The sequence below is a fragment of the Oncorhynchus tshawytscha genome, linkage group LG08, assembly GCF_018296145.1.
Source record: "Oncorhynchus tshawytscha isolate Ot180627B linkage group LG08, Otsh_v2.0, whole genome shotgun sequence".
NCBI lineage: Eukaryota > Metazoa > Chordata > Actinopteri > Salmoniformes > Salmonidae > Oncorhynchus > Oncorhynchus tshawytscha.
This window is the reverse complement of record NC_056436.1, coordinates 65,919,913-65,947,831: the sequence shown is the minus strand read 5'-3', so window position 1 is coordinate 65,947,831 and position 27,919 is coordinate 65,919,913. Positions and strand designations below refer to the sequence as shown.

General features: G+C 43.4%; 1 protein-coding gene across 1 annotated transcript in view; it reads right to left on the bottom strand.

Annotated features, from left to right (window-relative positions):
* The window catches only part of LOC112257039 (A disintegrin and metalloproteinase with thrombospondin motifs 2), a 139,774-nt gene that overhangs the window by 52,570 nt on the left and 59,285 nt on the right, over positions 1 to 27,919 (bottom strand). Inside the window, exon 2 of the mRNA XM_042325849.1 lies at positions 9,159 to 9,364. Coding sequence (XP_042181783.1) covers positions 9,159 to 9,364 — 206 coding nt within the window. The remainder of the gene's footprint in view (positions 1 to 9,158; positions 9,365 to 27,919) is intronic.

Sequence of the window (27,919 nt, the reverse complement as noted above, 5' to 3'; positions counted from 1 at the left end):
CACTACATAAAGAGAGACAACACTATATAAAGAGAGACAACACTATATAAAGAGAGACAACACTACAGAAATAGAGAAATAAGACACTAAATAAAGAGAGACACACTACATAAAGACAGACAACACTACATAAAGAGAGACGCCACAACGCTACATTAATAAGAGAGACGACACTACATAAAGAGAGACAACACTATATAAAGAAAGACCTAAGACAACACTACATAAAAAGAGACAATACTACATAAAGAGAGACAACACCACATAACTATATAAAGAGAGACAACACTACATAAAGAGAGAGAACAACATAAAGAGTGACAAGATAGCACTACATAAAGAGAGACAACACTAAACAAAGAGAGACAGCACTACATAAAGATAGACGCCACTACATAACGATAGACCTAAGACAACACTACATAAAGAGATACAACATTACATAAAGAGAGACCTAAGACAACACTACATAAAGAGAGCCCTAAGACAACACTACATAGAGACACCACAACATTAAACAAAGAGAGACAGCACTACATAAAGAGAGACACCACAACACTACATAAAGAGTGACTACACTACATAAAGAGAGACAACATTACATAAAGAGTAATAACAGTAAATAAAGAGAGACCACACTACATAAAGAGAGACAACTCTACGTAAAAAGAGACAACACTACACAAAGAGAGACAACACTACATTAAGAGAGACAACACTACATAAAGAGAGAGAACACTACATTAAGAGAGGCAACACTACACAAAGAGCGTCAACACTACATAAAGAGAGACAGCACTACACAAAGAGAGACAACACTACATTAAGAGAGACAACACTACATAAAGAGAGAGAACACTACATTAAGAGAGGCAACACTACACAAAGAGCGACAACACTACATAAAGAGAGACAGCACTACATAATGCGAGACCTACGACAACACTACACAAAGAGAGACAACACTACATAAAAAGAGACAACACTAGATAATGCGAGACCTACGACAACACTACACAAAGAGAGACAACACTACATAAAGGGAAACAACAGTACATAAAGAGGGACCTAAGACAGCACTACATAAAGAGAGACAACACTACATAAAGAGAGGCGACACTAGATAAAGAGAGACCTAAGACAACACTACATAAAAATAGACAACACTACATAAACAGAGACAACACTACATGAAGAGAGACAACACTACATAAAGAGAGACCTCAGACAGCACTACCTAATGAGAGACAACACTACATAAAGAGAGACAACACTATATAAAGTGAGACAACACTACCTAAAGAGAGACAAAACTACAAAATGAGAGGCAACACTACATAAAGAGAGACAACAGCAAATAAAGAGAGACAACACTACATAAAGAGAGACAACACTACATAAAGAGAGACAACAGTACATAAATGAGACAACAGCACATAAAGAGAGAAAAACTACACAAAGAGAGACACCACTACATAAAGAGAGACCTAAGACAGCACTAAATAATGAGAGACAACACTACAAAGAGACAGCACTATATAAAGAGAGACAACACTACATAAAGAGAGACAACACTACATAAAGAGAGACAAAACTACATAAAGAGAGACAACACTACATAAAGACACCACAACACTACATAAAGAGAGACACCACAACACTACATAAAGAGAGACAACACTACATAAAGAGAGACAAATCTACATAAAGCGAGACAACACTACATAAAGAGAGACAACACTACTGAAACAGAGAAATAAGACACACTACATAAAGAGAGACAACACTACATAAAGAGAGACACCACAACACTACATTAAGAGAGACAACACTACATAAAGAGAGACAACACTATATAAAGAGAGATGCCACAACACTACATTAAGAGAGACCTAAGACAACACTACATAAAGAGAGCCCTAAGACAACACTACATAGAGACACCACAACACTAAACAAAGAGAGACAGCACTACATAAAGAGAGACAACACTACATAAAGAGAGACAACACTACATAAAGATAGACCTAAGACAACATTACATAAACCACTATACTACATAAAGAGAGACACCACAACACTACATAAAGAGAGACAACACTACATAAAGAGAGACAACACTATATAAAGAGAGACAACACTACAACACTACATAAAGAGAGACAACACTACAAGAAGAGAGACCTAAGACAACACTACATAAAGAGAGACAACAATAAAGAGAGTCAAGACTACATAAAGAGAGACAACACTACATAAAGAGAGAATACTACATAAAGAGAGAAAACAATACATAAAGAGAGTCCTAAGACAACACTACATAAAGAGAGACAACACTAGATAATGAGAGACCTACGACAACACTACATAAAGAGAGACAACACTACATAAAGAGAGACAACACTAGATAATGAGAGACCTACGACAACACTACATAAAGAGAGACAACACTACATAAAGAGAGACAACAGTACATAAAGAGAGAGCCCACTACATGAAGAGAGACCTAAGACAACACTACATAAAGAGAGACAACATTACATAAATAGAGACAACACTAGATAATGAGAGACCTAAGACAACACTACATAAAGAGAGAAAACACTACATAAAGAGAGACAACACTACATAAATAGAGAAATAAGACACACTACATAAAGAGAGACCACACTACATAGAGACAACACCACATAAAGAGAGACCTAAGACAACACTACATAAGAGAGACAACACTACATAAAGAGAGAAAACACTACATAAAGAGAGACAACACTACATAAAGAGAGAAAACACTACATTAAGAGAGACCTAAGTTAACCCTACATAAAGAGAGACAACATTACATAGAGACAACACTAGATAATGAGAGACCTAGGACAACACTACATAAAGAGAGACAACACTATATAAAGAGAGACAACACTACATAAAGAGAGACAACACTATATAAAGAGAGACAACACTATATAAAGAGAGACAACACTACAGAAATAGAGAAATAAGACACTAAATAAAGAGAGACACACTACATAAAGACAGACAACACTACATAAAGAGAGACGCCACAACGCTACATTAATAAGAGAGACGACACTACATAAAGAGAGACAACACTATATAAAGAAAGACCTAAGACAACACTACATAAAAAGAGACAATACTACATAAAGAGAGACAACACCACATAACTATATAAAGAGAGACAACACTACATAAAGAGAGACAACACTACATAAAGAGTGACAAGACAGCACTACATAAAGATAGACGCCACTACATAACGATAGACCTAAGACAACACTACATAAAGAGATACAACATTACATAAAGAGAGACCTAAGACAACACTACATAAAGAGAGCCCTAAGACAACACTACATAGAGACACCACAACATTAAACAAAGAGAGACAGCACTACATAAAGAGAGACACCACAACACTACATAAAGAGAGACCTAAGACAACAACACAGCATTGCAGCAACAGATGACAACAACATGGTAGCAACATGACAACAAAACAGTAGCAACACATGGCAGCACAACATGGTAGAAACAGAAGCATGGTACAAACAACAGCACAAAGGGCAAAAAGATAGAGAAAACAAATACATCACGTGTAGCAACCTCAAGTGTCCATAATTGAGTCTTTGAATGTAGAGATGGAGATTTAACTGTCCAGTTTGAGTGTTTTTTTGCAGCTTGTTCCAGTCGCTAGCTGCAGCAAACTGAAAAGAGGAACGAGGGATGTGAGTGGTTTGGGGACCTTTAACAGAATATGACTGGCAGAATGGGTGTTGTACCAAATGTGGAGGATGTGAGTTGCAGTATGCATCAGTAAGATGAGGTAGAGAGGGAGGGAATCAGCAGTGTTAGTTCAGAGTGTTAGTTCAGAGTGTTAGTTCAGAATGTTAGTTCAGTGTTAGTTCAGAATGTTAGTTCAGAGTGTTTCTTTAGAGTGTTAGTTCAGAATGTTAGTTCAGAGTGTTAGTTCAGAAAGTTAGTTCAGAATGTTAGTTCAGAGTGTTTCTTTAGAGTGTTAGTTCAGAATGTTAGTTCAGAGTGTTAGTTCAGAAAGTTAGTTCAGAATGTTAGTTCAGAGTGTTTCTTTAGAGTGTTAGTTCAGAAAGTTAGTTCAGAATGTTAGTTCAGAGTGTTTCTTTAGAGTGTTAGTTCAGAAAGTTAGTTCAGAATGTTAGTTCAGAGTGTTTCTTTAGAGTGTTAGTTCAGAATGTTAGTTCAGAGTGTTAGTTCAGAAAGTTAGTTCAGAATGTTAGTTCAGAGTGTTTCTTTAGAGTGTTAGTTCAGAATGTTAGTTCAGAGTGTTAGTTCAGAATGTTAGTTCAGAATGTTAGTTCAGAATGTTAGTTCAGAGTGTTTCTTTAGAGTGTTAGTTCAGAATGTTAGTTCAGAGTGTTAGTTCAGAAAGTTAGTTCAGAATGTTAGTTCAGAATATTAGTTCAGAATGTTAGTTCAGCGTGTTAGTTCAGCGTGTTAGTTTAGAATGTGAGTTGAGAGTGTTAGTTGAGAGTGTTAGTTCAGAGTGTTAGTTCAGAATGTTAGTTCAGAGTGTTAGTTCAGAATGTTAGTTCAGAGTGTTAGTTCAGAGTGTTAGTTCAGAATGTTAGTTCAGAGTGTTAGTTCAGAATGTTAGTTCAGAGTGTTAGTTCAGAATGTTAGTTCAGAGTGTTAGTTCAGAGTGTAAGTTCAGAATGTTAGTTCAGCATGTTAGTTGAGAGTGTTAGTTCAGAGTGTTAGTTCAGAATGTTAGTTCAGAATGTTAGTTCAGAGTGTGAGTTCAGAATGTTAGTTCAGAGTGTTAGTTGAGAGTGTTAGTTCAGAGTGTTAGTTCAGAGTGTGCTGCTCACAGATGTGTCCCATTCTCCCTATTATTATCTGCTGGCCTTTCTCTGTTATCACGCAGGCCTTTAACTTGGACATGATGCATTCATTAGCACCCACCACAGCCAGGCTAGCTTTATCAGCGACACATGCACACACACACACACACGCACGCACACACACACACACACACACACACACACACACACACACACACACACACACACACACACACACACACACACACACACACACACACACACACACACACACATACACACACACACGGACACACGGACACACACACCCACTCACAAGCACACAGCACTCCTATTAGAGTGGGTGAGTTGATTATTAACACCATCCAGCCATCTCGCTCATCACAAACAGTGTCTGTCAGTGTAAAGGTCTCCCATCAGTTAGACAGGGAAACAGTGTCCTCTGGGTTGATACAGTATCATTAAGCAGACACTTCATATGCAAGAGATTACAACACAATGGAATGGTCTCTCTCTCTCAGACAGTGGAATTTGACAGACTTTGGGGAGGGATATTGTGCATCACTGAGGCCCCCTGTCCTCCTGCCCTTGGCCGTGTGATTATGTGAGAGTGTGTGTGTTGGTGATTATGTGACTTGTGGAGGGGGTTCAGGGATCTTTTGATTCAGGTATCTCCCGTACATTCCTCTTCATTTCCCATGGACCATTTAAGAAGCTGATCAATGGAATGCATTTCTCAGTCATGTTGTTCACCTCTGTTCTCCTCTCTGGGGGCAGCTTGTTGCTGATTGGGTGTGTGTGTGTTTGTTCATTGACGGACAAGCTCTGGGCTCTTCAATTGGTTGGTCATTGACAAACCAAACCACACTAGAATTTATCAATTGATGCTATTGAGAAAAAAAAGGAGGATTTGGAAGAACCAGATTAACATGGGAAGAGAGTAGGAGGTAAACACTCTAGTTGAACTCTACAGACAAGATTCAAAGGTTGCCGTGGCAGCTGACTGACAGGCTGCCCACCTCATCTCTGACCCCTATCTCTCGCTCTCCCCTTCCCTGCTGTCTCTCCTTCTCATACTCATACTCCCTCTCTCTCCATTTCTTTCTCTCCCTCTCAATTTCCACCGTGACTTCCTGACCTTTAGCTGACCCCAGATTGACCCCTACATGAAGTAGTGGCAGCGCAGAGAATGGAGAGAAAATGTTGCCATGGGGTGTAGAGAAAATGTTTCCATGAGGTGTAGAGAAAATGTTGCCATGGGGTGTAGAGAAAATGTTGCCATGGGGTGTAGAGAAAATGTTGCCATGGGGTGTAGAGAAAATGTTTCCATGGGGTGTAGAGAAAATGTTTCCATGGGATGTAAAGAAAATGTTTCCATGGGGTGTAGAGAAAATGTTGCCATGAGGTGTAGAGAAAATGTTGCCATGGGGTGTAGAGAAAATGTTGCCATGGGGTGTAGAGAAAATGTTACCATGGGGTGTAGAGAAAATGTTACCATGTAAGAGAAAATACTGCAATTTTCAAGCAACTTTTCTGCAAATCTGCCCACGTGTGTATATGATATCTGAGTGAGAGTGACTAAAAAAATCAATGGAGGCCCTCTGGAGGTCAGGGCCTCTGGAGGTCAGGACCCCTGGAGGTCAGGACCCTGGAGGTTAGGACCCTGGAGGTTAGGACCCCTGGGCACGTGCCCTTCACCCAGTTGGTATTCGGCCATGATTACTACAAGTTAAGATAGCTGGCTAGACTAACCTACCAATCTAACAGTTTTTAGATGGCATGGGTTAATTGATTGACTGTCAGTGACGGACATAACAAGAGGAAAACTTCTGATGTACAACCACATGTGTATTCTACTATTCTAACTCTCAAAAGAGATCCTGACTTACTTCCTAAAAAAATGAAATTTAAAAAAGGATAATAATTGGGTCAGGGCCCCCCTAGTGGCTGGGGGTCCTAATAGACCTCTTATGTACAGATAACAACAGAGAGACAGGCTGGCTACAGCTCTGAGTCGCTCGTGGGTAAGCTAGTTAGAGTAGGAGGGATCACTTCATGTGGAATATACTGTTTTTTCAGATTAATGATGTATACCTGGATATACAGTACGTACTGGGGAGCAACGGAAATCAACAGGACTGGAATTGTATATTGGGTTGAAAGTGTTCTCTCTATGTACTTCTCAGGGTACTATCTCGCAGATAGCATGGCCTGCTAAAGGTCTGAATAAAAGCAAGATAAAAAATTATCTACACACTCACACAGCCTGCAGTATATTGTTCCCTCAAGCTTCCCTGGTAGAGGAAGATAACACACACACACATGCGCGCACACAGACACAGACACAGACACACACACACACACACACACACACACACACACACACACACACACACACACACACACACACACACACACACACACACACACACACACACACACACACACACACACACACACACACACACACACACACACACACACACACACACACACACACACACACACACACACCAAAAGGTTAAGATAACACACTCTTCTCTGCTCTGAGACAGCCTCTATGATCTGACCCTGGCAGCCTTGGACAACGATGAGGAGAGAAAGACAGAGAGCCTCTTCAGGGTAGCCATGTTCCTAGATAGAATAAGGCCTCAATGGAAGCCACTGAAGGTATGGAGCCATGTTGCCTCATCAAAGGCTGAGGTAATAGCATCTCAATTGGATCTCCACACCAGTATTCGTCTCAGGTTAGAAGTGCTGATCTTTGACGTTTAAATCAAAATGAATGAGAAGGAAAATCTGATCCTAGATCAGAACTCCAAGTCTGAGCTTCTCTTTGCTTCACTTACTTTGATGTATGGAGATACCTCATGGAGAAACCTCATGGAGAAACCTCATGGAGAAACCTCATGGAGAAACCTCATGTAAAAAAGTTAAAAAGCAAAACTCCAAGTCCTGAGTACTCTCCACCGCCAGAGAGACAGAGAGCGAGACGATCCTAAAGTGAGCAAAGTTAACTTTCAAGAAGAAAGTGGCATAGATGCCATGCGTGGGAGGATGTTTTGCTTATTTATTTACTGTTTATCGGGTTTTTCAGTAATTTATTCTGAATGCGCTGTTAAAAATCTCTCTGTCTCTGTCTCTAGATGAGAAGGGTGCCTGCAATATGGCTGTGCATTCCCCTCTAAGATTGTCTTACAGATATCTACAACAGGGAGTCAAAAGGGGGGGGTGCTGTTCTTTCACAACACCGGAGTAAAGACCAGAAGAACTGCTGCTGTTTCTGATAGAAATCTCTGATATCTGTCTGCTGCTTTTTGCACAAAGGCTACACACACACACACACACACACTCGACAAACATACACATGCTCGACAAAAACACACGCACACACATGCTCGACAAAAACACACATGTGCCCGCATGTACACACACACAGACACGTACCAATCACAATCTCTCTCTACTCTCAGATCAGGTTTAATTTTCAGAGATTCAATTCTACATGCCACATTCCCAATCACACACACTCACACACTCCTGGGAGGCAAGTGCTGGGCTAAGCTCTTTGTTGTGTCCTAAATCATATTGTCTGCTGGCTTTGCATCATTCCAATTGTGACACATGACATAACATCTGAAGGGACATTGTGTGAGAGCTGGGGCAGACGACAGGTTTCACTAGCCTGTGACCATTCTGTCGCTCACATGCACGCAAGCACACACAGAAAATATTTGAAATCCCATCATATTCATATAGAGGAGACAGACAGACAGAAAGACAGACAGTGAGATCTGGCAGGCAGGCAGGCAGGCCCTAGTTCTCTGTCCTAGTCCCTAGTTCTCTGTCATAGTCTCTAGTTCCCTATCCTAATCTCTAGTTCTCTGTCTTAGTCTCTAGTTCTCTGTCCTAGTCTCTGGTTCTCTATCCAAAGCTCTCTAGTTCTCTATCCTAGTCTCTGGTTCTCTGTCTTAGTCTCTAGTTCTCTGTCCTAGTCTCAGGTTCTCTATCCAAAGCTCTCTAGTTCTCTGCCCTAGTTTCTAGTTCTCTGTCTTAGTCTCTAGTTCTCTGTCCTAGTCTCAGGTTCTCTATCCAAAGCTCTCTAGTTCTCTGCCCTAGTTTCTAGTTCTCTGTCTTAGTCTCTTGTTCTCTGCCCTAGTCTCTAGTTCTCTGTCCTAGTCTCTAGTCCTCTGTGAGTGTACTGTTTCATTTTAGCTGCCATATTGGACAGTTCTTTCATGCAAAGGAGAGTGTGTGTGTGTGCCTTTGTTTGTTTGTGTGTGTGAGCGTACCTCTCTGTGAGTGTGCTATACCTACGATGTTCATGAGCGTGAGCAGGTACTTCTGGACGTGTTCCTTGCCATGGAATTGGACCACAGAGTCATCCACCCCGAGTAGGACCTCGATGTTGTAGGCTCTCTCTGGACTCTGTCTCCTCTGTCTCTGGGCTCGGGTCTGGTTGATACTCTGCTCCACACCACGATACAGGGACTCGAGGTCTATCAGACCAGGCAGGTCAGCACCTAGAGACAACACAGACACACTGTTAATATCTAAAACACACACACACACACACACACACACACACAGACAGACAGACAGACAGACAGACAGACAGACAGACAGACAGACAGACAGACAGACAGACAGACAGACAGACAGACAGACAGACAGACAGTTAATATCTAAAATGCAGGCACACAGGCAGGCACACACCACACACACACACATCGACACACACACACACAATGCTGTCTCCACAGCCAAAGATGGCTCTACTCATCCTGCCACAGACAGAAACACTGTGGCTTCCACGGGAACATTATCCACTTGTTGGAAAGACTGGGAAAGCCCGGCAATCTGGAGCCACATGTCTCTACGGAATCTACATGCACTATCCTGTCAGGCTCTGTACACAGACACTCTTAGCTAAGGAATGTGTGTGGCCTTAGCCTGCAGTTACCAGGCAGCCTATCAGGCTGAGAGACGTGGTCTCATGGAGAGATGCTTCACTGTGGGGATTAGCTGCATGGTCACTGGTTAATGCCAGTGTGAGAAAATCAAGTACAGTACAGTACACTGCACATTTAACATGACAATTCTTCCAGACATACAATAGCAGTCAAAAGTTTGGACACACCTACTCATTCCAGGGTTTTTCTTTATTTTACTATTTTCTACATTGTAGAATAATAGTGAAGACATCAAAACTATGAAATAACACATATGTAATCATGTAGTAACCAAACAAGTGTTAAACATAGGAGAGTGATGGAGTGCTGCATCACCTGACCTCAATTGAGATGGTTTGGGATGAGTTGGACCGCAGAGTGAAGGAAAAGCAGCCAACAAGTGTTCAACATATGTGGGAACTCCTTCAAGACGGTTGGAAAAGCATTCCATGTGAAGCTGGTTGAGAGAATGCCAAGAGTGTGCAAAGCTGTCATCAAGGCGAATGTTGGCTACTTTGAAGAATCTCAAATATAACATATATTTTGATTTGTTTAACACTTGTTTGGTTACTACATGATTCCATATGTGTTATTTCTCGTTTTGATGTTTTCACTATTATTCTACAATGTAGTAAATAGTAAAAAATAAAGAAAAACCCTGGAATGAGTAGGTGTGTCCAAACCTTTGACTGGTACTGAATGTTCCACAAGACACTCAGTTTATTCATTTAGGAGACCCAGAACGCTAGGCCTTCTGAAGTCAAATACAGTGAAACTTAGATTTCAATTTAGGTCGTGCTCAGTCCACTGGTGGTGCTTATTAAATTCTGTCGGTAGTATCTCATTTGGACAGGTATGAGCTTTTGTTGCGTGTCATATAATGATGAGGAAAGGCAACTTGATACAGAGAACAGTGATATCAGGAAAGAGAGCTACTAAGCTAACACACATGGTGAAATGCTTTAAGAGCCATATGGGCTTTAACATACACTATGTGGAACTGTTTGATCCTTACTGGTGTAACGCATCAGAGTGTTGGAGTATAAAGGGTTGGTGAGAGAAACTAGAGAGATAGTGAGGGAGAGAGAGACAGAGAGAGAGAGAGAGAGAGAGAGAGAGAGAGAGAACAAGGTGGCTGCTGGGTAAATCTACCTCCTAGTCTCCCGTCTCGCAATCAGCAAGGGGCATCCTTTCCTTCCCGCTGCTCTTATGCAATGTTACCTAGGCAACCGGCTCATGGGTAAAACAAAGCACCGCACAGCTAATATTGGCTCCGGAGTCGCTAGGAGAATTATCCTAGAAGTCAGACAGAATAAGATTCGGTAGCAGCTAAATATGAGTGACAGAACATTGTGAGGATGTTCTCTCTCTAACTACAGTGGAAGGGGAAAATAATTAAAGGGACAATTAAACACAATTGTTTTTTTAAACAGTCAGGGGTGTACAATTCTTTTTCCAGCAGGTGCCATTGTCTAGGCTATCATGTATCTATGAGCATACATGTAGACAATTATTCAGGGCATCTATAATGGAATTAGTTCAAGTTAAGGCTCCTGTCCTTCAAAACAACCCCTGCTTGTTTGTCCTAAAAGGCCCTAACTCTTGTTAACGAGCATGATGTCATAACCACACCATCTGCTTTTAAAGACAGGATCACTTCAGATATTCTGTTTACATAAGACAATCAACGGAAAGCAACATTTGGACTCTTTTGTTTTTCTTAGGAGGATGCCATCTCTCTGGATAAAATGTCCTGAGGCTGCAAATTAGGGTGAAAATAATGTATAGCTTCAGTTTAAGAAAAACCAGTTAAAACATCCCTGGTTAACTCTTGCCCTCGAATGCCGGCCACATTTTCCTCCCCGATGCCCACAGGTCTATTACAAACCTCTTCACCTGTCTTCTCTGGGTCTTGAGTAAACTACTTTAACTTGAGTAGCTTTTGAACACGTGATGGACAGAGAGAGAGAGAGAGAGAGAGAGAGAGAGAGAGAGAGAGAGAGAGAGAGAGAGAGAGAGAGAGAGAGAGAGACCACGTTAGAAAGACAAATTTCCCTCAGATTACACAGACCCACAAATAATTCTAAAACAAATCCAATTTTGATAAACTTCCATATCTATTGGGTGAAATACCACATCGAAGCAGCAAGATTTGTGACCTGTTGCCACAAGAAAACGTCAACCAGTGAAGAACAAACACCATTGTAAATACAACCCATATTTTTTATATTTTATTTCCCCTTTTGTACTTTAACTATTTGCACATCATTGCAACACTGTGTATAGACATGGTGTGTCACAGTCTTCTCCACTATATTTATGGAGTGTGTCACAGTCTTCTCCACTATATTTATGGAGTGTGTCACAGTCTTCTCCACTATATTTATGGAGTGTGTCACAGTCTTCTCCACTATATTTATGGAGTGTGTCACAGTCTTCTCCACTATATTTATGGAGTGTGTCACAGTCTTCTCCACTATATTTATGGAGTGTGTCACAGTCTTCTCCACTATATTTATGGAGTGTGTCACAGTCTTCTCCACTATATTTATGGAGTGTGTCACAGTCTTTGCCACCAGGTACACATAAATAAATACAATCTCCTCACCTACAGTTCTGTAGTCAGTCTACATGTTTCACTGTCTCTGGCTCTTGTCTTGACAATGCTAACCATTTTTATTTTTTCTTAAAGTTGTTGTTACTGTCTATTACAACACTTTCCCTACACAAGAGACTGGTACAGTGCTATCTTGTCCTCCTGCTTCTCTCCCCTAATCCTCTTTTCCCCTCCCTCTCTCCTCCCTCTCTCCTCCCTCTCTCCTCCCTCTCTACTCCCTCTCTCCTCCCGCACTACTCCCTAACTCCTCCCTCTCTACTCCCTCTCTCCTCCCTCTCTACTCCTGCACTACTCCCTCTCTCCTCCCTCTCTACTCCCTCTACTCCCTCTCTCCTCCCTCTCAGCTCCCTCTCTACTCCCGCACTACTCCCTCTCACTTCCCTCTCTCCTCCCTCACTACTCCCACACTACTCCCGCACTACTCCCTCTCTACTCCCTAACTCCTCCCTCTCTACTCCCTCTCTCCTCCCTCTCTACTCCCTAACCCCTCCCTCTCTACTCCCTCTCTCCTCCCTCTCTACTCCCTCTCTCCTCCCTAACTCCTCCCTCTCTACTCACTCTCTACTCCTTCTCTCCTCCCTCTCTACTCCCTAACTCCTCCCTCACTCCGCCCTCTTTACTCCCTGACTCCTCCCTAACTCCTCCCTCTCTACTCCCTCTCTCCTCTTTCTCTCCTCCCTCTCTCCTCTCTCCTCCCTTTTCTAAGTCAGTTGCAGTGCAGTCGGAAGATATTTCAATTCCATGTGTGTAGTAACACAAGGTGGACCATAACAAAATATCTAGATTACTCCTCCCTTGTCCTCATTCCCCTACTGCCCCTCCCTTTTCCTTAACCACCTCATTCCCCTACAGATCTCTCCCTTTTCCTTATCCACCTCATTCCCCTCCTGCCCCTCCCTTTTCCTTAACCCCAATCCCCCTCATTCCCCTACAACCCTCTCCCTTTTCCTTAACCACCTCATTCTCCTACTGCCCTCTCCCTTTTCCTTAACCCCCTCATTCCCCTACATTCCTCTCCCTTTTACTTTACCCCTCATTCTCCTACTGTCCCTCCCTTTTCCTTAAACCCCTCATTCCCATACAGCCCTCTCCCTTTTCCTTAACCCCCTCATTCGCCTACTGCCCTCTCCCTTTTCCTTAACCACCTCACTCCCCTACTGTCCCTCCCTTTTCCTTAACCCCTCATTCCCCTACAGCCCTCTCCCTTTTCCTTAACCCCCTCATTCCCCTACTGCCCTCTCCCTTTTCCTTAACCACCTCATTCCCCTACTGCCCCTCCCTTTTCCTTAACCACCTCATTCTCCTACTGCCCCTTCCTTTTACTTTACCCCTCATTCTCCTACTGCCCCTTCCTTTTCTTTACCCCTCATTCTCCTACTGCCCCTTCCTTTTACTTTACCCCTCATTCTCCTACTGCCCCTTCCTTTTCTTTACCCCTCATTCTCCTACTGCCCCTTCCTTTTCTTTACCCCTCATTCTCCTACTGCCCCTTCCTTTTACTTTACCCCTCATTCTCCTTTACATGTGTGACAGAGAAAAATATGACCTCACCCTGTCTCCCCCTCAAAAGCCTCCCCTCTGCCTGCCCCATCGCTCCCCTCTCTCCATCGCCCCCCTCCCCCGGACTTCTCCTTATTAGGAGACAAAGGTGCTCTGTCTTTCAACCTTTGCAAATGTCAAAAATGTCTGGCGCCTGCAGAAGAGAGCGAGAAAGAGAGAGGCAGAAAGAGAGAGAGAGAGAGAGAGACTGCGAGAGAGAGCCAGAGAGAGAGGGTGAGAGAAAGCCAGAGAGAGAGAGAGACAGAGACAGAGAGACAGAGACAGACAGAGAGAGAGACAGAGAGAGAGACACAGAGAGAGACAGAGACAGAGAGAGACAGAGACAGAGAGAGACACAGAGAGAGACACAGAGAGGAGAGGGATGGAGACAGAGAGAGAGAGAGAGAGAGAGGAAGGGAGAGAGAGAGAGAGAGAGAGAGAGGGAAGGGAGAGAGAGAGAGAGAGAGAGAGAGAGAGAGAGAGGGAGGGAGAGAGAGAGAGAGAGAGAGAGAGAGAGGAGGGAGGGAGGGAGACTAATGGTGATCATTCAGGTGAAAGCAGTCCTAATATTGAGATGTCACTGCCACAGCAGACAGTTTGTCAGGACATGGTGTAGTTCTCTGGAGAGATGCTCATAATGTTCAGCTGGCCACGGCCTTAGCTAGACACACAGTCTTTCAGGGGGGTCGAGCATGAGTTGTGTGTGCGTGCGTAAGTGCGTCCCTATGCGTATGTGCCAATTGGACACCTTGCTGTTGGATTCGGCAAAGTTACTCCAGTGGTCTTATCCTTAGTGATGTAATCCAGCACACAGACTCAGGAAACACACATACACAGACACACGCACAGACACACACACACAGGACTCAGGTCAAAAGTAGTGTAGTATGTATGGAATAGGTTACCATTTGGGATGCATAACGACATTCCTTTAGCTGATTTCATTAAAGCAGGTTTCTCTGTACTGGTCAATACCTTTGATTAAAGCAGGTTTCTCTGTACTGGTCAATACATTTGATTAAAGCAGGTTTCTCTGTACTGGTCAATACCTTTGATTAAAGCAGGTTTCTCTGTACTGGTCAATACCTTTGATTAAAGCAGGTTTCTCTGTACTGGTCAATACATTTGATTAAAGCAGGTTTCTCTGTACTGGTCAATACATTTGATTAAAGCAGGTTTCTCTGTACTGGTCAATACATTTGATTAAAGCAGGTTTCTCTGTACTGGTCAATACCTTTGATTAAAGCAGGTTTCTCTGTACTGGTCAATACATTTGATTAAAGCAGGTTTCTCTGTACTGGTCAATACATTTGATTAAAGCAGGTTTCTCTGTACTGGTCAATACATTTGATTAAAGCAGGTTTCTCTGTACTGGTCAATACATTTGATTAAAGCAGGTTTCTCTGTACTGGTCAATACATTTGATTAAAGCAGGTTTCTCTGTACTGGTCAATACATTTGATTAAAGCAGGTTTCTCTGTACTGGTCAATACATTTGATTAAAGCAGGTTTCTCTGTACTGGTCAATACATTTGATTAAAGCAGGTTTCTCTGTACTGGTCAATACATTTGATTAAAGCAGGTTTCTCTGTACTGGTCAATACATTTGATTAAAGCAAGTTTCTCTGTACTGGTCAATACATTTGATTAAAGCAGGTTTCTCTGTACTGGTCAATACATTTGATTAAAGCAGGTTTCTCTGTACTGGTCAATACATTTGATTAAAGCAGGTTTCTCTGTACTGGTCAATACCTTTGATTAAAGCAGGTTTCTCTGTACTGGTCAATACATTTGATTAAAGCAGGTTTCTCTGTACTGGTCAATACATTTGATTAAAGCAGGTTTCTCTGTACTGGTCAATACATTTGATTAAAGTATTAACTTTAATCAAGATCAAACTGACATCTGCTGAATGAAACAGATTTTTTCAAAATTGTTTGAATCAAGACTTAAACAGTATTCTGATGAACAAGTGTCAACAGCAAACAGATACAGTGCCTTGCGAAAGTATTCGGCCCCCTTGAACTTTGCGACCTTTTGCCACATTTCAGTCTTCAAACATAAAGATATAAAACTGTATTTTTTTGTGAAGAATCAACAACAAGTGGGACACAATCATGAAGTGGAACGACATTTATTGGATATTTCAAACTTTTTTAACAAATCAAAAACTGAAAAATTGGGCGTGCAAAATTATTCAGCCCCCTTAAGTTAATACTTTGTACCGCCACCTTTTGCTGCGATTACAGCTGTACGTCGCTTGGGGTATGTCTCTATCAGTTTTGCACATCGAGAGACTGAAATGTTTTCCCATTCCTCCTTGCAAAACAGCTCGAGCTCAGTGAGGTTGGATGGAGAGCATTTGTGAACAGCAGTTTTCAGTTCTTTCCACAGATTCTCGATTGGATTCAGGTCTGGACTTTGACTTGGCCATTCTAACACCTGGATATGTTTATTTTTGAACCATTCCATTGTAGATTTTGCTTTATGTTTTGGATCATTGTCTTGTTGGAAGACAAATCTCCGTCCCAGTCTCAGGTCTTTTGCAGACTCCGTCAGGTTTTCTTCCAGAATGGTCCTGCATTTGGCTCCATCCATCTTCCCATCAATTTTAACCATCTTCCCTGTCCCTGCTGAAGAAAAGCAGGCCCAAACCATGATGCTGCCACCACCATGTTTGACAGTGGGGATGGTGTGTTCAGGGTGATGAGTTGTGTTGCTTTTATGCCAAACATAACGTTTTGCATTGTTGCCAAAAAGTTCAATTTTGGTTTCATCTGACCATCTGACCATCTGACCTTCTTCCACATGTTTGGTGTGTCTCCCAGGTGGCTTGTGGCAAACTTTAAACAACACTTTTTATGGATATCTTTAAGAAATGGCTTTCTTCTTGCCACTCTTCCATAAAGGCCAGATTTGTGCAATATACGACTGATTGTTGTCCTATGGACAGAGTCTCCCACCTCAGCTGTAGATCTCTGCAGTTCATCCAGAGTGATCATGGGCCTCTTGGCTGCATCTCTGATCAGTCTTCTCCTTGTATGAGCTGAAAGTTTAGAGGGACGGCCAGGTCTTGGTAGATTTGCAGTGGTCTGATACTCCTTCCATTTCAATATTATCGCTTGCACAGTGCTCCTTGGGATGTTTAAAGCTTGGGAAATCTTTTTGTATCCAAATCCAGCTTTAAACTTCCTCACAACAGTCTCTCGGACCTGCCTGGTGTGTTCCTTGTTCTTCATGATGCTCTCTGCGGTTTTAACGGACCTCTGAGACTATCACAATGCAGGTGCATTTATACGGAGACTTGATTACACACAGGTGGATTGTATTTATCATCATTAGTCATTTAGGTCAACATTGGATCATTCAGAGATCCTCACTTAACTTCTGGAGAGAGTTTGCTGCACTGAAAGTAAAGGGGCTGAATAATTTTGCACGCCCAATTTTTCAGTTTTTGATTTGTTAAAAAAGTTTGAAATATGCAATAAATGTCGTTCCACTTCATGATTGTGTCCCACTTGTTGTTGATTCTTCACAAAAAAATACAGTTTTATATCTTTACGTTTGAAGCCTGAAATGTGGCAAAAGGTCGCAAAGTTCAAGGGGGCCGAATACTTTCGCAAGGCACTGTATATTTAGTGTGTAAGACGGTGTTGATATCAGAGACAGTGGAGTAGGAGGTGTTGATATCAGAGACAATGGAGTAGGAGGTGTTGATATCAGAGACAGTGGAGTAGGACAGTGTTGATATCAGAGACAGTGGAGTAGGAGGTGTTGATATCAGAGACAGTGGAGTAGGAGGTGTTGATATCAGAGACAGTGGAGTAGGACAGTGTTGATATCAGAGACAGTGGAGTAGGAGGTGTTGATATCAGAGACAGTGGAGTAGGAGGTGTTGATATCAGAGACAGTGGAGTAGGAGGTGTTGATATCAGAGACAGTGGAGTAGGAGGTGTTGATATCAGAGACAATGGAGTAGGAGGTGTTGATATCAGAGACAATGGAGTAGGAGGTGTTGATATCAGAGACAGTGGAGTAGGAGGTGTTGATATCAGAGACAATGGAGTAGGAGGTGTTGATATCAGAGACAATGGAGTAGGAGGTGTTGATATCAGAGACAGTGGAGTAGGAGGTGTTGATATCAGAGACAGTGGAGTAGGAGGTGTTGATATCAGAGACAGTGGAGTAGGAGGTGTTGATATCAGAGACAGTGGAGTATGAGGTGTTGATATCAGAGACAGTGCAGTAGGACAGTGTTGATATCAGAGACAGTGCAGTAGGACAGTGTTGATATCAGAGACAGTGGAGTAGGACAGTGTTGATATCAGAGACAGTGGAGTAGGAGGTGTTGATATCAGAGAAAATGGAGTAGGAGGTGTTGATATCAGAGACAGGGGAGAAGGACAGTGTTGATATCAGAGACAGTGCAGCAGGACAGTGTTGATATCAGAGACAGTGGAGAAGGACAGTGTTGATATCAGAGACAGTGGAGAAGGACAGTGTTGATATCAGAGACAGTGGAGAAGGACAGTGTTGATATCAGAGACAGTGGCGAAGGACAGTGTTGATATCAGAGACAGTGGAGTAGGAAAGTGTAGATATCAGAGACATTGGAGTAGGATGGTGTTGATATCAGAGACAGTGGAGTAGGATGGTGTTGATATCAGAGAGAGTGGAGTAGGATGGTGTTGATATCAGAGACAGTGGAGTAGGAAAGTGTTGATATCAGAGACAATGGAGTAGGATGGTGTGGATATCAGAGACAGTGGAGTAGGATTGTGTTGATATCAAAGACGGGAGTAGGAGGTGTTGATATCAGAGACAGTGGAGTAAGAAAGTGTTGATATCAGAGACATTGGAGTAGGATGGTGTTGATATCAGAGACAGGGGAGTAGGAGGTGTTGATATCAGAGACAGGGGAGTAGGAGGTGTTGATATCAGAGACAGTGCAGTAGGACAGTGTTGATATCAGAGACAGTGCAGTAGGACGATGTTGATATCAGAGACAGTGGAGAAGGACAGTGTTGATATCAGAGACAGTGGAGTAGGATGGTGTTGATATCAGAGACAGTGGAGTAGGATGGTGTTGATATCAGAGACAGGGGAGTAGGAGGTGTTGATATCAGAGACAGTGGAGTAGGATGGTGTGGATATCAGAGACAGTGGAGTAGGATTGTGTTGATATCAAAGACGGGAGTAGGAGGTGTTGATATCAGAGACAGGGGAGTTGGAGGTGTTGATGTCAGAGACAGGGGAGTAGGAGGTGTTGATATCAGAGACAGGGGAGTAGGAGGTGTTGATATCAGAGACAGTGCAGTAGGACAGTGTTGATATCAGAGACAGTGGAGTAGGAGGTGTTGATATCAGAGACAGGGGAGTAGGAGGTGTTGATATCAGAGACAGTGGAGTAGGAGGTGTTGATATCAGAGACAGGGGAGTAGGAGGTGTTGATATCAGAGACAGGGGAGTAAGAGGTGTTGATATCAGAGACAGGGGAGTAAGAGGTGTTGAAATCAGAGACAGGGGAGTAAGAGGTGTTGATTTCAGAGACAGTGGAGTTGGAGTTGTTGATATCAGAGACAGTGGAGTAAGAGGTGTTGATGTCAGAGACAGTGAAGTAGGAGGTGTTGATATCAGAGATAGGGGAGTAGGACGGTTATGATATCAGAGACAGTGAAGTAGGACGATGTTGATATCAGAGACAGTGGAGTAGGATGGTGTTGATATCAGAGACAGTGAAGTAGGATGATGTTGATATCAGAGACAGTGGAGTAGGATGGTGTTGATATCAGAGAGAGTGGAGTAGGATGGTGTTGATATCAGAGACAGTGGAGTAGGAAAGTGTTGATATCAGAGACATTGGAGTAGGATGGTGTTGATATCAGAGACAATGGAGTAGGATAGTGTTGATATCAGAGACAATGGAGTAGGATGGTATTGATATCACAGACAATGGAGTAGGATGGTGTTGATATAAGAGACAATGGAGTAGGATGGTGTTGATATCAGAGACAATGGAGTAGGATGGTGTTGATAACAGAGACAATGGAGTAGGATGGTGTTGATATCAGAGACAATGGAGTAGGATGGTGTTGATATCAGAGACAGTGGAGTAGGAAAGTGTTGATATCAGAGACATTGGAGTAGGATGGTGTTGATATCAGAGACAATGGAGTAGGATGGTGTTGATATCAGAGACAATGGAGTAGGATAGTGTTGATATCAGAGACAATGGAGTAGGATGGTATTGATATCACAGACAATGGAGTAGGATGGTGTTGATATAAGAGACAATGGAGTAGGATGGTGTTGATATCAGAGACAATGGAGTAGGATGGTGTTGATAACAGAGACAATGGAGTAGGATGGTGTTGATATCAGAGACAATGGAGTAGGATAGTGTTGATATCAGAGACAATGGAGTAGGATGGTGTTGATATCAAAGACAATGGAGTAGGATGGTGTTGATATCAGAGACAATGGAGTAGGATGGTGTTGATATCAGAGACAATGGAGTAGGATGGTGTTAATATCAGAGACAATGGAGTACTATCATTTATCTACGTGAAGAAAATAAATCATACAAGTTATCTATGGTTACTGTTCCCCTGGCTCGGAGGCATCCCACCCACAGACACAGATCACACACACCAGACTACTTTGCACACCTTGGCCACATAGCTCAAGGCATGGACACTTTGTCTCCTTGGCGACAGGTTTATAGGTCGTCAAGGTGATGAGTGGCGCGGACGAAAGACCGTTAAAGCGGCCGCTGGCATCTGGACGTGTAGCAACGCACCATGAGGTCGCAAAAAATGTCACTGCACCACCATGAGCAGGCACTCATTACAAGTAGAGACAAGGGAGGAACAGAACACCTCATGCAACCAGAAGAACACTCTCTGATGATACACATATTGAACTCTGCATCGCCTCCTTTTATAGGTTTCATTATTTAGTCAGTTATTCAGCAATCTAATTTTACATGAACACAATTCCCAAAGCACACCCTCCACACCGTACATTATTCAAATATGAAGCAAGAATTCAACTTGCTTTAATCTATAACTGATTTTAAAAGGGTTTCATTCATGATTAATTTAAATATTGCCCCATTTCATTGATTTGATTTGGTCCCCATATGGTAAACAGATCAGTGTTTCAGTGCTCGTTTACTTAGTTGATCCAGATGACCAGTACATGGTCTGTTCAACTTGATGCTGTAAAACACAACTACGACCTAGTGTTCTATTGGTTTAGAAGACACTGTGTGCATTATGAACTACGAGCTGTAATAATATTAATCATCTACAAGCCAAATCCCATCCTAGATCAACATTCCTACTCTGAGACGCTTTGTGGATATGGGCCCTGACCTTAGTGAGCTTTCTCCAAAGTTGAGGGACAGAGGTACCAGATAGACAGAGTTTAAGGAGACAGAGGTCTGTCTACTTCTGACCCTATCTGTGTGATGGAGGGATCCTGTCTGAGTGATGGGGAGGATCCAGTCTGTGTGATAGGGAGGATCATGTCTGTGTGATGGAGGGATCCAGTCTGTGTGATGGAGGGATCATGTCTGAGTGATGGGGGGATCCAGTCTGTGTGATGGAGGGATCATGTCTGTGTGATGGGGAGGATCCAGTCTGTGTGATAGAGGGATCATTTCTGAGTGATGGAGGGATCATGTCTGTGTGATGGAGGGATCATGTCTGAGTGATAGGGAGGATCATGTCTGTGTGATAGAGGGATCATGTCTGAGTGATGGGGGGATCCAGTCTGTGTGATGGAGGGATCATGTCTGTGTGATGGGGAGGATCCAGTCTGTGTGATGGAGGGATCTATTTGAGTGATGGGGAGGATCCAGTGTGTGTGATGGAGGGATCATGTCTGAGTGATGGGAAGGATCCAGTCTGTGTGATGGAGGGATCCAGTCTGTGTGATAGGGAGGTTCCAGTCTGTGTGATAGGGAGGATTCAGTCTGTGTGATAGGGAGGATCCAGTCTTTGTGATAGGGAGGATCATGTCTGTGTGATAGAGGGATCATGTCTGTCTGATGGAGGGATCCAGTCTGTGTGATGGAGGGATCCTGTCTGAGTGATGGGGAGGATCCAGTCTGTGTGATAGGCAGGATCATGTCTGTGTAATAGAGGGATCATGTCTGAGTGATGGAGGGATCCAGTCTGTGTGATGGAGGGATCTATTTGAGTGATGGGGAGGATCCAGTGTGTGTGATGGAGGGATCCTATCTGTGTGATGGAGGGATCATGTCTGTGTGATAGGGAGGATCCAGTCTGTGTGACAGAGGGATCATGTCTGAGTGATGGAGGGATCATGTTTGAGTGATGGAGGGATCCTGTCTGTGTGAAGGAGGGATCATGTCTGAGTGATGGAGAGGATCCTGTCTGTGTGATGGAGGGATCATGTCTGAGTGATGGGGAGGATCCAGTCTGTGTGATAGGGAGATTCCAGTCTGTGTGATAGGGAGGATCCTGTCTGTGTGATAGGGAGGATCCTGTATGTGTGATGGAGGGATCATGTCTGAGTGATGGGGGATCCAGTCTGTGTGATGGGGGGGATCATGTCTGTGTGATAGGGAGGATCCAGTCTGTGTGATAGAGGGATCATTTCTGAGTGATGGAGGGATCATGTCTGAGTGATGGGGAGGATCCAGTTTGTGTGATGGAGGGATCATGTCTGAGTGATGGAGGGATCATGTCTGAGTGATGGGGAGGATCCTGTCTGTGTGATATGGAGTATCCAGTATGTGTGATGGGAGGATCCAGTCTGTGTGATGGGGAGGATCCAGTCTGTGTGATGGAGGGATCCTGTTTGAGTGATGGGGAGGATCCAGTCTGTGTGATAGGGAGGATCATGTCTGTGTGATAGAGGGATCATGTCTGTGTGATGGAGGGATCCAGTCTGTGTGATGGAGGGATCCTGTCTGAGTGATGGGGGGATCCAGTCTGTGTGATGGAGGGATCATATCTGTGTGATGGGGAGGATCCAGTCTGTGTGACAGAGGGATCATTTCTGAGTGATGGAGGGATCATGTCTGAGTGATGGAGGGATCATGTCTGTGATGGGGAGGATCCAGTCTGTGTGATGGAGGGATCATGTCTGAGTGATGGAGGGATCATGTCTGAGTGATGGGGAGTATCCAGTCTGTGTGATGGAGGGATGCTGTCTGAGTGATAGGGAGGTTCCAGTCTGTGTGATGGGAGGATCCAGTCTGTGTGATGGGGAGGATCCAGTCTGTGTGATGGAGGGATCATGTCTAAGTGATGGGGAGGATCCTGTCTGTGTGATGGTGGGATTATGTCTGAGTGATGGGGAGGATCCAGTCTTTGTGATAGAGGAATCATGTCTATGTGATGGAGGGATCCAGTCTGTGTGAAGGAGGGATACTGTCTGAGTGATGGGGAGGATCCTGTCTGTGTGATGGAGGGATCATGTCTGAGTGATGGGGAGGATCCAGTCTGTGTGATGAAGGGATCCTGTCTGTGTGATGGAGGGATCATGTCTGAGTGATGGGGGGATCCTGTCTGTGTGATGGAGAGGATCATGTCTGAGTGATGGGGAGGATCCAGTCTGTGTGATAGGGAGGGATCATGTCTGTGTGATAGAGGGAATCCTGTCTGTGTGATGGAGGGATCCTGTCTGTGTGATGGAGGGGTCATGTCTGAGTGATGGGGAGGATCCTGTCTGTGTGATGGAGGGATCATGTCTGAGTGATGGGGAGGATCCAGTCTGAGTGATGGAGGGTTCTGTGTGGTAGGGAGGATCCAGTCTGTGTGATGGAGGGATCATGTCTGAGTGATGGGGAGGATCCAGTGATGAAGGGATCCTGTCTGTGTGATGGGGGATCATGTCTGAGGGATGGGGAGGATCCAGTCTGTGTGAATGTGGGATCCTATCTGTGTGATGGAGGGGTCATGTCTGAGTGATGGGGAGGATCCTGTCTGTGTGATGGAGGGATCATGTCTGAGTGATGGGGAGGATCCAGTCTGTGTGATGGAGGGATCATGTCTGTGTGATAGGGAGGATCCAGTCTGAGTGATGAAGAGGATCAGTCTGTGTGATGGAGGGATCATGTCTGAGTGATAGAGGGATCATGTCTGAGTGATGGAGGAATAATGTCTCAAGTGATGGAGGAATCATGTCTTAGTGATGGGGAGGATCCAGTCTGTGTGATGGAGGGATCATGTCTGAGTGATGGAGGGATCGTGTCTGAGTGATGGGGAGGATCCAGTCTGTGTGATGGAGGGTCTACCTGGCCCACCACTCCACTTTGGACTTGAACAGCCTTTACGGCCAGGTCCACCTCTACAAGGCAGCAATCCCAACTTTTTCCAGGACCCTGAAGGACGTCGCCCTCAACCGTAGCCCCTTACACAGGAGCAACAGACATCCCACCCAGACCAGCGAGACACCCTCCCAGACCAGCAAGACTCCCTCCCAAAGGACCTGCACCGAGAGAACCCACGCCATGAGGACCTAAACCCAGACCACAGCATGACCAGCCACACCCCAACCAGCTGAGACCACCCCAAACAAACCCTGGCCACACCCTATATATGCCTCCCCATATCAGACCTATGGCCCTTGTGCCCACCCCATGCCCACCGCCCCTGCGGCAAGGACCTCAACATGACAACAGGACATATGCCCAGGCCGTGAACAGAGTATCAGGCCCTAACCCCGCTATTTCACCTTCCCAAGCCCAATCCTGTGACCTAAGAGGTATGTATCAGATGCTCAACATGCTCTGCTCACATCTACTGTGATGGTCCAGGCCTAAACCACACAAAATCAACACTAGACACAATGGAACACAAGGTTTTTACTATCTCCTCCTGGAATATACAAGGTCTGAGGTCATCTGACTTTGGCCTAAATAGCAGGAGCCCAGACTTCATCACAGAAATTGGAAATACAGACATTGTCATCCTACAAGAAACATGGTATAGAGGAGATGGTCCCACTGGTTGCCCTCTAGGTTACAGAGAGCCAGTAGTCCAATCCACCAAACTTCCAGGTGTGAAACAGGGAAAAGATTTGTTATAGAGCAGACCTAACCCACTCTTTTAAGGTCAAAACAGGAAAATGTTACATCTGGCTAGAACATCTCAACAGAGAAAAATGACCTCATGTATGCTACCTATATCCTCACCATACTTCAACGATGTCAGCTGCTCCATCCTAGAGGGGGATATTAACCATTTCCAGGCCCAGGGACATGTACTAGTCTGTGGCAACCTAAATTGCTGAACTGGACAAGAACCTGACACCCTCAGCACACAGGAGGACAAACACCTACCTGGAGGTGACAACATTCCCTCCCCCATATATATATATATATTTTTAACCTTTATTTAACTAGGCAAGTCAGTTAAGAACAAATTCTTATTTTCAATGGCGGCCTAGGAACAGTGGGTTAAATGCCTGTTCAGGGGCAGAACGACAGATTTGTACCTTGTCAGCTCGGGGATTTGAACTGGCAACCTTTCGGTTACTAGTCCAATCCTCTAACCACTAGGCTACCCTGCCGCCCCATATGCCCCCCTAGACACAAGAACGACAACAAAACCAACAAAAACGGGTCACAACTCCTGCAGCTCTGTCGGACGCTGTAAATGGTCAATGGTAGGCTTCGAGGGGACTCCTACGGTAGGTACACCTATAGCTAATTTCTTGGCAGTAGTACTGTAGACTACTTTATCACTGACCTCAACCTAGATTCTCTCAGAGCGTTCACAGTCAGTCCACTGACACTCCTATCAGATCACAGCAAAATCAAACTCTACTTGAACTGAGCTATGCTCAATCATGAGGCATCATAGCCAAAGTAACTGAATAATATTAAGACAAGCTATAGATGGAAGGAAAGAAGTGTGGAAAGTCTACAAAAAAGCTGTCAGGCAACAACAAATAAAATCCCTTCAATACTTTTTCCTGGACAAAATGTTTCACTGTAATAGTGAAGGTGTAGACTTGGCAGTAGAAAACCTAAACAGTATATTTGACCTCTCAGCTTCCCTATCAAATCTAAAATGTTCAAGCAGACAACCTAATAAAAATAACAACAATGACAAATGGTTTGACGAAGAATGCAAAAACCTAAGTAAGAAATTGAGAAACCCATCCAACCAAAAACTTAGAGATCCAGAAAACCTGAGCCTACGCCTTCACAATGTGAATCACTAAAACAATACAGAAATACACTACAGAAAACCTGAGCCTACGCCTTCACAATGTGAATCACTAAAACAATACAGAAATACACTACAGAAAACCTGAGCCTATGCCTTCACAATGTGAATCACTAAAACAATACAGAAATACACTACAGAAAAAGAAGGAACAGCACGTCAGCATGTTTTAAAAAAACCTTTGTATTAACTAGGCAAGTCAGTTAAGAACAAATTCTTATTTTACAATGATGGCCTAACCCGGACGAGGCTGGGCCAATTGTGAGCCTCCCTATGGGACTCCCGATCTCGGCCGGTTGTGATACAGTACGGGATCGAACCAAGGTCTGTAGTGGTGACTCTGGCACTGAGATGCAGTGCCTTAGATCGCTGCGCCACTCAGGAGCAGTATCCATAGAATGTAACTGCTTCTGGGAAAAGTCTAAACAAACAACATGAAGAGTTGTCTATCCAAATCGGAGATGTATGGATAAACCTGTTCTACAAATCTTTTTGGCTCTATAACAAAGAACAAACAGCAAAAACATATAGATGATCAATCAAAAAATCTTATATTCAACTATTAAAGACTACCATAACCCAGTGGATTCTCCAATTACATTGAATGAACTACAGGACTAAATACCAACCCTCCAACCCAAAAAGCCTGTGGGGTTGATGGTATCCTAAATTAAATGATCAAATATACAGACCACAAATTCCAATTGGCTATGCTTAAACTATTTAACATCATCCTCAGCTCTGGTATGTTCCCCAATATTTGGAACCAATGACTGATCACTCCAATCCACAAAAGTGGAGTCAAATTAGACCCTAATAACTACTGTGGGATATGCGTTAACAGCAACCTTGGGAAAATCCTCTGCGTTATCATTAACAGCACTCATACATTTCCTCTGCGAAAACAATGTACTGAGCAAATGTCAAATTGGCAAATTAGCGTACGACAGACCACGTATTCACCCTGCACACCCTAATTGACAAACAAACAAACCAAAACAAAGGCAAAGTCTTCTCATGCTTTGATGATTTAAAAAAAGCTTATGACTCAATTTGGCATGGGGGTCTGCTATACAAAATGATGGAAAGTGATGTTGGGGGAAAAATATACGACATTATAAAATCCATGTACACAAATAACAAGAGTGCATAATTAGAAAAAAACACACATTTCTTTCCATTGGGCCGGGCGGTGAGACAGGGATGCAGCTTAAGCCCCACCCTCTTCCTCATACATATCAACTAATTGGTGAGGGCACTAGAACAGTCTGCAGCTCCAAGCTTCACTCTACTAGAATCTGAAGTCAAATGTCTACTGTTTGCTGATGATCTGGTGTTTCTGTCCCCAACCAAAGAGGGCCTACAGCAGCACCTAGATCTTCTGCACAGATTATGTCAGACCTGGGCCCTGACAGAAAATCTCAGTAAGACAAAAATAATGGTGTTACAAAAAAGGTCCAGTTGCCAGGACCACAAATACAAATTCCATCTAGACACCATAGCTCTAGTGCCACGGCCGTTGAAAGAAGAGGACCAAGGCGCAGCGTGGTGAACGTACATTCTCTTTTTATTAAAAAAAAGACGCTGAAAAAAACAATAAACACTACCAAACACACCGTGAAGCTAAAGGCTATGTGCCATTAACAAAGTCAAATACCCCCAAAGACAGGTGGGATAAAGGGCTGCCTAAGTATGGTTCCCAATCAGAGACAACGATAGACAGCTGTCCCTGATTGAGAACCATACCTGGCCAAAACAAAG